The 13,163-nt window shown below is 35.2% G+C and overlaps 1 protein-coding gene across 1 annotated transcript in view; it reads left to right on the forward strand.

Moving 5' to 3' along the window:
• Window positions 1–13,163, forward strand: part of LOC149776674 (cell division cycle-associated protein 7-like) — a 55,122-nt gene that overhangs the window by 3,144 nt on the left and 38,815 nt on the right. The window contains exons 3-5 of the mRNA XM_089941207.1: window positions 1,126–1,185; window positions 5,691–5,858; window positions 12,998–13,072. Of these exons, the coding sequence (XP_089797333.1) occupies window positions 1,126–1,185; window positions 5,691–5,858; window positions 12,998–13,072 (303 nt within the window). The remainder of the gene's footprint in view (window positions 1–1,125; window positions 1,186–5,690; window positions 5,859–12,997; window positions 13,073–13,163) is intronic.

The following is a 13,163-nucleotide window of genomic DNA, read 5'->3' on the forward strand; positions in this document are numbered from 1 at the left end:
GTAACAAGCTGCAAAATGAATGATTATAAAACTGAGGCCATTCTGATCACAGCACAAAGACATTCTCATTCACATCTTTTACCTGAAACAATAAATACCAGCAACACCAACATTAAATTCACACAATCAGTACAAAACCTAGGTGTTGCTCTGGACAGTACTCTCACATTGCACCAACATGTCATGAACATGTGCAGGGCTGCATATCTTGAGCCGAGACGCATCAGCTCCATTCGCAAATATCTTTCAGTTGATGCCACTAAAACACTTGTGTTCGTTAGTACTTTCAAGACTAGACTATTGTAACTCAATCTGACTGGTTCATTTCAATATCTACTCCAGACTTCAAAAAGTTAAAAACACAGCTGCTCGGATCATACTTGGAGTGCCATGATCAGAGCACACCTCCCCGATGCTCTGTACCCTACACTGGCTATCCATTCGATTCAGCATCAAACACAAAATTTGTTCTCTGCTACGTTTCACTGACGCTCTTGTCCAGCATACCTATCCGACCTCACCCATGTGTACACACCAGCAAGATACTTATGCTCAAAATTCATTTTCATGTTATTTTTACTACATAAAATAAGTGTTTTGATAAACATTGAAGTTTTTCCATTTGTACGTTGGGGTTCTTATCTGTATGTTCAGGTAATGATTTGTGCGTCCAACTTGATTTTTGTAATAGATCCCTATTTTCAGTGTTGTAATTCTGGAGAAGACTCCATTGCATTCTTTTTAATTTACCCACAGCCCACCCCTTATGTAATGTGGCAAGTGTTGCTATTTCAATGATCATCAACCTATCCATCGATAAACAAATTTGTTTCTGGAGTACAGTTCTGAAACCGTCTAGATATTGTGAGCAAACTTGATACACCTGTCAGATATGTGATTGTATTTATTATTTTTCATTTTCAGCATTCAGTATATTTTTTTGTCATCATGGAAACAGTGTGTAGCATAATTAGTATATAGAGTAAGAGCTACTATCATTGATACTTACAAATTTAAGGCCTGGACCATACATACTTTCAGTGAAAAGAGTCCTACATTTGTAATGAAAATACTTCAAACTAAAGAGTCCTACATTTGTAATGAAAATACTTCAAACTATTTCAGTTGGAGAAGTTGATGAGTGAGATCAAAGATCATCTGCCGAATAAGATAGTTCCACTAAGAGTAAGTAGAAATTCTATGTTTCATGCTTTCATTCAACCACATTCTTGGATTTTTTATTATTTTTTTTACTTGTCTGCATAAGCTTGGTGAGATATAATAGGTTCTAAGTGTCATTAGCATCAGTAGTGTTAAAGTTTTCCATTAGAAGTTTGTGAAAGTCAGAAACTGATTATACTGAAAAGCAGTGTGAAAGTCAGAAACTGATTTTACTGACGAGCACAGTGTTATAGTCAGAAACTAATTATACTGACAAGCACTGTGTGAAACTTGGAAACTGATATACTGACAAACAGTGTAAAAGTTGGAGATTAATTATACTGACAAGCACAGTATGAAAGTTGGAAATTAATTATACTGACAAACACAGTATGAAAGTTGGAAATTAATTATACTGACAAGCAGAGTGAAAGTTGGAAATTAGTTATACTGACAAGCAGAGTGAAAGTTGGAAACTAATTATACTGACAAGCAGAGTGAAAGTTGGAAACTGATTATGCTAACAAGCATATTATGAAAGTCAAAAACTGATTATATTGACAAGCACTGTGTGAAAGTTGGGAACTGATTATACTGACAACACTGTGTGAAAGTTGGAAATTAATTATACTGACAAGAACAGTGTGAAAATTGGAAACTGATTATACTGACAACACAGAGTGAAAGTTGGAAATTAATTATACTGACAAGCACAGTATTAAAATTGGAAGTTAATTATACTGACAAGCACAGTATGAGAGTTGGAAATTAATTATACTGACAAGCACAGAGTGAAAGTTGGAAATTAATTATACTGACAAGCACAGTGTGAAAGTCGGAAACTGATTATACTGACAACACTGTGTGAAAGCTGGGAACTTATAGTCAAAAGCAAGTGTGAAAGTTGGAAACTGATTATACTGACAAGCATAGTGTAAAAGTCGAAAACTGATTATACTGACAAGCGTAGTGTGAAAGTCAAAAACTCATTATACTGACATAGTGTGAAAGTCAAAAACTGATTGTACTGACAAGCATAGTGTGAAAGTCGAAAAACTGATGATAATGGCAAGCATAGTGTAAAAGTCAAATACTGATCAATACTGACATAGTGTGAAAGTGAAAAACATTATACTGACAAGTATGAAAGTTGGATACTAATTATACTGACAAGCATAGTGTGAAAGTCGGAATTTGATTATACTTAGAGCTGTTCCATTAAAACATACATGGGACCCAGGGAAGGCCCTTTTAAAGTGGGTTACTCACCCATAGATGCAATTTAGAAATTTCTTGTCATTTTAATATAAACTCTGTGCAATTTCTGCAAATTTTGTTTTTGTTATTGTCTGTGGTCTGTCTTCCGACCGTCCCATAGCACAGTTTTGTTACTCCTACTACGTAAAAAAAAAGTTGCTATAAAACTTGACACGCACATTCAGTCATTGATCTAGCTGGTCCTAAATTAAAATCCTGCGGCTTAGAAAGTCCAATATGGCTGTTACAGCGGTCATCTTCAAATTCTTACTGCTACTCCTCCTGGAGAGATTGATTGCTGGTTTTCAACACAAGACTTCTTATGACTTCTAGTTGGTTCTAAATAAACATGGTGCTGATCAGAAATCAAATGTGGCAGTTTCTTTGAAAATATTGTTATTGTGATTAATCTTAAATGGCAAATCAAACTGACGTAGGGTTTATGGCGTAAGACCTCTGATGCATAGTTGGTCCTGAATGAAAATTGTGTCCATGTCCTTTGCAGCCACATTAGGAATCTTACAAATATGTTATTGCTCCTGTTTCTGAATGGAATGAGGTTTTCAGCTGAAAAATTTGTTTGTTCAAAATCAAATCTGTGCTGCTCGAAATTTCATACGGTACGGTTATTGCTGCTCATCCAGAATGAATGGTCATATCACCATGGGGTTTTTCACTCAAAAATTTGTCTAGCTGGCTGTCAATGAAAATGATGCCAATTGGATTTGGCTGCCACATTGGCATATTGAAATCTTACCATTTCTCCTAGATATTAATCTACAAGAAAGGACATACTATCATACTATATGTAAGTATGGCAGTTACACATAAAACTTACTGAATTTTTTTTTAAGGGGCTATTGTAATTGTTTACTCAAAATCGGTTTTTGTTATTTACTTTTTAATCATTTTACATTTTGAACAACTAAAGCAAGATTAAAATTGCTAATTTAAAGTGCTGTACTGTACTGCACCATTTATAAATACAATTTAATGGCTGTGTAATTTTCATAGCTTACATACAAGAATATTTAAAACTATTATTGTAATTCACAATTTATAATCATTATAATATTTTAATTTTAACTGAATAGGTTAACTGTAAAAATTAATAGTACTTGACTAGGAAATAATTAGATTTTAATTGAAAAACCAACATCTTATTTCAAATGGTTGTATCTGAAGAATGAGTGCGTCTCAGTGAATTTGCAAACTGCATTAAAAGTGTATCCATAAATTCTGCAAATAAATTTAGATTGTTTTATTTGATAGCCATAGGGCATGAATAAATTGTGAAAATTTATTGATAAACTACTGGTTAGGAGCATTTGTTTTCAAATGTCGTTAAAATATTCAAGCTGTCATCTATACCATGTACTTGGTGCTGTTAAAAAGTTCCAAAGTTACTTTTGAAGTAGTCATCCCACTTAATCTGTTTTGTGATACATATTTTATATATCAAACTAAGATCACAAAGTGAAGAATCCAGTGATTTGTGAAGAATATATTTATGTCGAGGCTGCTGATAATGCACAAATGTGCATCTTGATGAAATAAAATTACAAATGAAGCATTCAGTGTTTTATCTACATAATGGCTTCATGCAAGTCATTTGACTCAAGGCATAAAATAGCAAGTTGAAATCCAAACCTGTAAGTCTTATTCAAGCTGATGATCAGTCTTCAGTAGTTTTTAAAAATAATTATGTTTAAATACATGACAAAAAATACTAGTTATATAAGGCATGTTTTCTAAATATTTTTATACAAGAAAACATTAAACTAGGTAGTCATGACTAGAATGTATTGATCTGACTGGCAGAGAAAAGCTTATCCCACACATGATGCCGTGTTTTCAATAAGGAAGTCTTCTGAATGTAACTCTGACTCAGTAAACTGTTAAAAATATAACAAATAATTTCATGTTTTTAAATTCATAGATTCTTCTCTCTCCTCTTTTCTTCCATTTCTTCAAAGCTTCCTCAAAATTGAAGGTACTTTTGTCTTCCCCATCAATCTTGATAAGCATCAGATTTCTCTGTTTCTCAATCACAAGCCTATTCCTAAAGGTGGTTAAGATCCTGTTCTGGACGAAGAATCGACTTTACTTCTTTTTGAAAATGTAGCCAACTCTATGTTTTCAACCATATCGGCACAAAATTTTGTTTTATCTTACAAGTAACTGTTGTCTTATCTTTGGATGACGATGGCTCCACTGGTTCAGTAACATTACTGTTATCATTGGTCGGTCGTAAACGGGGTCCGAAAGAAAATTTCATTTCTTTCAGATATATTTTAATTTCTTTTTTGCCTTTGATGCCATTTTCAGTTGAATGCTATGGTATCATGGAACAATGCAGGGCATACAATTGAGCGAAGGGAAAATGTTATTTCATTGTGTGACAAATGTGCACATAAAATAGTAGTTTCTCGTGAGAAACACTTTAAAACAAATGATCTGACAGTTACAGGTCACATAATGTCAACTCCAGGCTCTACACTCGGTTATAACCCTGTGTCTTATGATAACATTATCATAAGAAACATGTGTGCACATTTTCTTTGTTTGGGAGAGTTGTGACCTAGTCATTGAAGTAGTTAGACCAAACCTTTGTTTTGTGTTAATCAGAGAAACAACATTGAAGTGTGTCAATTTATGTACAGGCAACAATTTCTTTTGCATCAAATCGAAAAAGTTTGCGTATTTGAGTCATGGCGCATGGGTAGATAAAACATCAAAGCTCCAGCCTCAGGGACAGTAGGGTGTACTTAAAATTGCTGACTATTTCCGAGTGTAGCCAAATAAGTATAGTGTACGTGAACTCAAAAGGAGAACACTCTTAGGATTAAAATTAAATTAGAAGATAAACCCTGTGATAATAAATATAACTACCATTTGTTGCTTTTGCATCAAGACTTGGACAAAATGTCGTTTGCAAATCTGGATAAGTATTTTGGGAGTTTAACGAATAAATGCTAACCATTATGCTTCTGTCATATTCATTATGCTTTTTTTGAACAAGTTACATTTTATTTTCTCAAGGATTACACTGTTTTGGCAAATTAAAAATTAAAATTAATGAAAACACGTAACGTAAGAGCATACACACACATACATACATACATGTGGATGAATATATTTTGTAAATGTTTAATTGTACTTGTTTGCAGCTTTGACAAAGTTACATTGTATCAAATGGCTTTTGAGGCATTTTTATAATTGTACTATAATGTTGGCTGTGAATGAAAACAACTTTTTAATTCAATCTGTAGAAACCCAAGGAGTACAAGAAAAAGTTTGCTGATGACTTGGAGGTGAGAAGAAATCCATCCCGAAGTGCACGCTTTAATCCTGAAGCAAATAGTCCACCCAGGACGAGGGGCAGAAGGGGATCGGTGTCTTCATCCATCTCATCCTCCTCCTCCTCATCTCCAGATAATGTAAGGCAGTCTCTCTCTCTCTCTCTCTATCTATATATATATATATATATATATATATATATATATATATATATATATATATATAGTGGAACCCCGCTATAACGCGATGATCGGGGTCCATAAAATCGGATCGCATTAAAAGCGGGGTCGCGTTAATGCGGGGTTTTACAATATTTAACTTTTTTTCCGAGAACATATACGTGTATACATGTACAATGATCAAAAGTCGGCTTATCATCAGATGAATATTAACTGGAATGCATTAATTAAGATATATTCAAAATAATCGATGGCTAATATATTTATAGGTTATTACTGTGCATTAAAAACATTTACTAATTTTTATTTGTTTGAACGATAATACAGATTGACCGATAATACCAGACTATCGCTATATCGTGAAAAGTGTATCAACACCGTATGCTACCGTGCCGTCGTGGCATGCAGTTCATCCATAATGGATGTAATTTCATTGAAAATCGTACAGATTTAAAATATTCAATAATTTTGTAATAGTCTGAATTCGTCGTGTAAAATATAGGATGAACAAAATATTGAAACCATTTACTTGCCGTCTGATATCGTACGGTCATTGCATGCAGCTATTCCCGGGTCTACATACGGTGTCTGTACAAATTTCATACCGCTAAAATTTTATCATATGCGACAACTGCAAGAATAATTAACAATCAACGCATGATTTCAGCGTGCAAATAACTTTTATTTCAGATTTTGTAAACCTCAAAAGAAACATGTGAAAACTGCTAAATTAATCGTTGCGCAAAGTGCAAAGTCAGTGTGGTTCCAAATTTAAATTTCATCATTTCTTGAAAAATATATCCAATGACGTTTGCTTCTTTGCCGTGAACTGTTGGGTTCTAGCAAAGTCAAGAATGTTTCTTAATTGAAGGACTTTGACGCTGTCAACATCTTGTGTTTCCAGCCACCTTAAACTTGCTTCTAAATGTACTACTGCTTCAGACACTTTTGGTGGGGGAGTTGGGGTGCCATCGTCATCGTTATCATTATCGTCACTGGTTTCAGGTTCTGATTGTGCAGCTTCATTCTTCCTGCTGACATTTGTAGCAATTTCGTCATCTGATATGTGTTCGTATATAGGGCAGATGTCATCTACTGAATACCAGTTAAGGATATCATGATGACTGTGCTCGTATTTTTTGAGTGCTTCTTCTGCTAAACGTACGTCGTCTTCAGTGAATCCTGTAAATTCAAGCTCATCGTCACTATCATTTTGTGTCGAGGGCGTAAAAGCTGGCCCAAGACCCTTTATCCAGCATCGTTCAATACAGCGTGCAGTGATAGCATCCCAGGCTTTACCTCCAAAGTGACATACTTCTTTTAAGTTGAGTAATGCCAATGATGTGTCGACGGATGCGTTATTATCTGCTACCATTCCCTTTATCATTTCACGGCGATAATTTTGTTTAAATACGGAAATTATGCCTTGGTCAAGTGGCTGGATTTCTGACGTAGTGTTTTTCGGGAGGTACGAAACTTTGATCTTGCCATCACTGCTGACAAGATTTTCCGCTGGGGGGTGGGCAGGGCAATTATCCAGCAGGAGGAGAGCTTTTTCCTCCAGCTTGAGTTTTCGTAAATGAGCCCGAACATCTGGAACGAATGTTTTGTGAAACCAGTCGTCAAATATGGAGCTATTCATCCAAGCATTCTTGCTGTTAGTGTACTGAAATGGAAGTGCCTTCATATTTACATGATGAAAACATCTGGGAGCTTTCGATTTTCCAATCATCAGAGGTCTGACTTTGTGGCTGCCAGACTTGTTAACACAAAATAAGAGAGTCACTCTGTCCTTCCTCTTCTTGAAACCTTCTCGTTTGTGACTGTCAGTCTTGGTTGCAAGGGTGCGATCGGGTAACATTTTATAACATAAACCAGTCTCATCGCAGTTGTAAACTTGGTCGGCTGTGTAGCAACCGTCCTCCAGCAACTTTTTAAGCCCAATCGGGTAGGAATTGGCAGCCTCTTTGTCAGCGGAGCGGATTTCCCCAGACACAAGAACTTGGCTGATAGCGTGCCTTTTCTTGAATCTGTCTAGCCAGCCATTACTCGCCTTAAATTTGGAATCATCTCCATTGATACGGCGATCAAATTTCTCTGCTTGGGCTTTCAGAATTGGGCCAGAAATTGGAACACCTTCTGAGCGAGCTTGTACAAACCATTGGTACAAAGCTGAATCTAGGACATTGTCATTAGCTAACTTAACCCTTTTACGCTGTAAACCAGTTTCCTCTTCAAGAATGTTGGGTAGACTACGGAGCTTTCCTTCATCTGTTTTCCACCCTCGCAAAGTGGACTCGCTGATTCCTAGATCTCTGGCAAGCTGAGTTTGTTGTTTGCCCTTCTTTAGTTGATCTAGGGCATACAGTTTCTCTTTAGCAGAAAACGACTTGCGTTTTTGAACTTGCTTTTCCATAACAGTAAAATATTTTTTTATATAAGCAAACAACGTACACAGATAAAGCTCGATAACTAAGTAATGAAGGCCTGCAATGGTTACGAATCACTTTTTATATAAAACAAAATTAAGCTGAACGGATGTACAATTTCATACCCTTTTAATTTACAGATAATAAAGTGGATATTATTTACTTTCAACTGTTTGTTGTTTGATCACACCGCCAAGCACAGCATACATGTTGGCGGCTTTCGTCCTTTGATGTTTATTAAATTGTGCAACTCTTGTATCAACCACAGCTTTGGCTGTGATTGCAGTTAAATAAGAAGCCCATGTCGGCTATTGTTTGAGCAACGACTGTATACAGAATTCATGGAAGACAATCACAAAGACGATTTACTGGCTTTACTCATGGATCCGTAATAAGTAACACTTCCAATAATGTTTACTTCGGCTTAACAATTCAAAAAACTAATGAAACCAGTTTTTTCTTCTAGAGTAGAATACGGAGCTTCACCACAACCTGTTCAAATTGATAAATTTCAGAAGCCAAGCGTTGTACACACTATTTCTCGTACGTTATATATATCGTATTATTTTAGAATTCATACACGATCACTTCTCCAAAATCACTTAAAGAACCTGGATAAATTGTTAAGTTCCGATCGTTTATTATTAAAAGTCATACGCGAATTCTTCCACCAAATTATAATAAACGTTTTACACACTATTTCTCGTACGTTAAACAAATATTTTCACGGTCCGATAAAAATACACGTAAATGAATTTCAAATTTCAGGAACCATGCCACGATCATATTATTTTAAAAGTCACAACTAATCTCATGCCCAAAATGAAGTTAATTTCTTGTTTTGTTTTTTTTTTACTTTTCTCCAAAAATTTTTTCTCCATGTGTGAATGAATATACGAAATTTCGGGAGCCATGCTACGACCGCGTTATATCCGAATTCGCGTTATGGCGGGGCGCGTTATAGCGGGGTTCCACTGTATATATATATATTCCCATTTAATCTTATATTCACTGCTGAAGAGCATACAAAACAGACAAAGCAATATTTATAAATATTCTTATTCTCATTTAAATGAAAATATTTGTTGTGTTAGAAAGTGTTTAAGCATGTAATTGGGTTATTATCTTTGTTTTCCCTTTTACGATAAACTAAACTGGCTTTACATTACTTTGTGACAACGTGTTCATCATATTTGACATGCAAGCTTTACAAGTTCTTGTAATCTTGGTTTTATTCATTGACTCATTTCTCCTGGATAACCTCCATTTGGACATGGTTCAGTCTTCATACTTAGAACAGAAGTACAGATAATGGTTTTCCACAGTCTGAGTGATTGGCTGCATTACATACTTAAGGCATTGATTGCCTGGTTTGGAGTTTTAGTGTCATGATTGCTTCTAGCAGGTTTGAAGAAAATTATGGATTATCTTTCAGTTTCTCATAGGTAAGTTAACATTAGTAGATGTACATTGTATCTGTGATACGTTCTGTTGTCAAAGAGAATCTTCATGCCTTGGAACAATATCAATATTGGAACTAGGTCATATTCATAGACAGTTTTCTAGTGAGAGTTATCAGCAACTGTGCATGTAACAGACCATTGTAGTTTTAAAGACAAAAAGAAAATCAGATGCCTGAAATGCAGCACTTTATTTGTAAAGGATGATGTTGAAATATTATCACAGGTTTGTATCTAGAATGTCACATTGTCAATATCCTGCTTAGATTGAAACTTGTAGCAAATTTATTGAATCCGTGAAAATGAGCATACAAAAAATAAAGACTGAGTTTTAATGCTTCATGCGTGCTTTGTTTCCAAGAGATGTGGAAAGTACATGCTTTTGTTACTGTATATTGTTGCTATTGCAGACTGGTTGGTTGAACACTGGTAGCAGCCAAAGAATGCCTAATTATGGTTGAAGTTACGGTTTAGTTTTAAACAAAGAAATATGTAATTACATTCAGCTGAATTTATTATGGCGCCTTCATTTTATTAAAGATATTTCACCCTTAATTCAACAGACATTGGTATACCTTAGATCCCTTCACTTTTCAAACAAACTGATAGTTTGACAAATGAAACCATGTGCTTGTGCCAGCATTTACTTGAACAAGGAAAATGGTGTTGCAATAAGTATAGCACAAATAAAATCAATTAGATTCTAAGCCATGTGACACTGTATCATTATCAATTGCCAAGTATGTCAGATATTTGTTTAAAATTTTTCAGAAGTACCCCTATTTGCGTTAAGAAAACAGAACTAAACATCACTGATTGTTGAGACCGCTCTGGTGGCCTAGTGGTTAGAGTGTCTGCCATGGATGCAAGCGGTCGTAGATTTAATTCCAGGCTGAGATATACCAAAGACTTATAAAGATGGTACTAAAATTTGCCTCACTTGGCGTTGTAAGGAATTGGAATAGTGTTTCTACAGTAATTTGTTATGGTTTTGCTTTCAAGTAGTATGTACACCCAGGTATCTAGCTGTCTACCTGTATATCTACCGCTCTGGTGGCCTAGTGGTTAGTCTGTCCACCTCGGATGCAGGAGGTCGTGGGTTTGATCCCCGGCCGAGTCATACCAAAGACTTACAAAAATGGTACTAACAGCAGCCTCGCTTGGCTCTCATCATTAGCAGGTTAGTGTTAGTACTGGTCGGCCTGGTGTCAGGATAATGTGACCAGGTGGGACATCATGCTACATGTCTGCAGCATGATGCCCCAGTTTTAGTCATGATTTTAAACTGCCACTCTGCAGACATTGTAGTGATATGACTGAAATTTTTTTAAAGCTACATTATAATTCCAAATCACTCACAAATCACACTGATTGTTGACACTGAGGTGTCACCCCCTCCAAATAAAACAAAAAGCCCAACTAAACAATTATTTATGTTGTTAGCAGATTTCAGATCTTAATCTGCACCATTCTTTTCATTTGATAATTTCAGTAATTACAGTAATGCTAGTACATCATACATGATGTTCAGCAGCATGTTTTTAACTCAAATTCCTTGTGATACTGTGTGTACTGGATGTTTGTGGAGATTGTTACATTATTTGTCATCCTATAGAATGATACTTTTTGAGCAGAAAATCTTCGCTTTGTCTTATACTCTGAATTGACTTATATATGGATCATGTCATCCAACTTGCTTTATCATATTTTTCTTATGGAACAATATTCTCCAAGAGTATGAAAGATATTGTGTAAAAAATATTTCATTTTGGGGAAGAGATCATGTACGAACAAATATAGGATCCAACACTGAGTATTTTAAACAATTACATGATCCTCAGTGTTAAAAATTAACATATATGTAATTGAATACTTTACCATATAGTTAAAGGAAATGCCAGGTGGTTACTATTGTAAATTGCTCAGTCAGTGACATTTTTTAACTTGACTACGGAACCAACAACAATTTAAAGTACATCTAGCATGAGCAAAGATAAAAGCAGTTGCTGCCTAAGTACAGAAAGAGTACATGCACTTTAAACAAAATCTTAATTGTTGGGAAAGGAGAGGTTGTTATGCTTGCAAAGAAAATTAGAATGCAAAATGGTCATTCTTGGGATTTAACCTAATGGAGACTATATGGATATGGATATAACAATTGTGAATATTTAAACCCTGAAGGAGAATATTATGTATTTTCATAGTTTACATTTACTGTTTTTTGATAGTGGTTTCTCTGTTTGACAATAGCTTCAGCATCACAGGGCAGTAAAGTATTAAAAAAAGAACAAAAACAGTCCATGCTGAGCTGAACTTTCCCTCCCTCTCGCTTTCTCTCATAGATCAGATCATATTTTATTTTGATCATTAGGTGCAAAAATGAAAAATATGTGATGGAATATATATGCATCCTTCTCTCTGTATCTCTCATCCCGCTCCACCCCCACCTGAAGAAAATGCATATTAGTATCAATGATGCAATTTCCCTATCGCTGGTAATCTGAAATATCATACAGTGATACCTTTAATATTTATGAAACCAGAAGTTATTATAATTGAATTTCTACACAGCATTGCAAGCATTATCCTATCTGTAACTCAATAAATTTTCAGGTCATCATCATTATACGTAGCTAGTACATTTAAAATGCTTCTTGTGATGCAAATTAGGTACTTTTACTTACATTTAATGATCCTGACTGGAACGGTCATGGCAAATACAGTAATTTCAATTTTTCTCATATTTATAGCAATGTTCAAATTTTCATTCTTTCTTCAAAATTTGAGAATCGACGTGCTTGAAAGTATGGGGAAAATGTAATCAGATTATGGTGTTTTTAATTCACTGGTCAAATGAAAATGGTGCCACATTGGCCATTATAAAATCTTGTTATTGCTAAGCCTGAATGGACAGTCACATCAACAAGGTGTTTTATGTATGTGAGGCTTTTCATTTTTAAAAACTGGTGGGATGGGGGTACAAATTGCCAGTAGCTACAAGCGAAAGCTGTTTTTGGAATGAAAATAGAGCTTCAAACATTAAATTTGCTCCTCTTGCCCTACCATGTGTAAAAAATGTCCTGCTGGGTGGCTATTAACAGTATATGTTCAGTTTATACTCAGATGGCATTGTCTTCATCGTAATACTATTCTCAGGTTGCATATAGCATTCTACAAAAACCTTGTACCAAACTTCTTTTTGTTGTTTCAGAAACTGGTAGTAAGATTTGGATTTTTTGGCAAGAGATCTGTTGCCCCAGATGATGAGTCAAATGATGATGAGCAGGTAGGTATGAAGATAACTTGTAGGCTAGCATAACTACAGGGGGAAAGTCTGTGTAATTTTACTATGGAATCTTTACCTAGTAACAATGAGT

Source organism: Sinohyriopsis cumingii, chromosome 18, assembly GCF_028554795.1.
Source record: "Sinohyriopsis cumingii isolate HCF-2022 chromosome 18, ASM2855479v2, whole genome shotgun sequence".
NCBI classification, from domain to species: Eukaryota; Metazoa; Mollusca; class Bivalvia; order Unionida; family Unionidae; genus Sinohyriopsis; species Sinohyriopsis cumingii.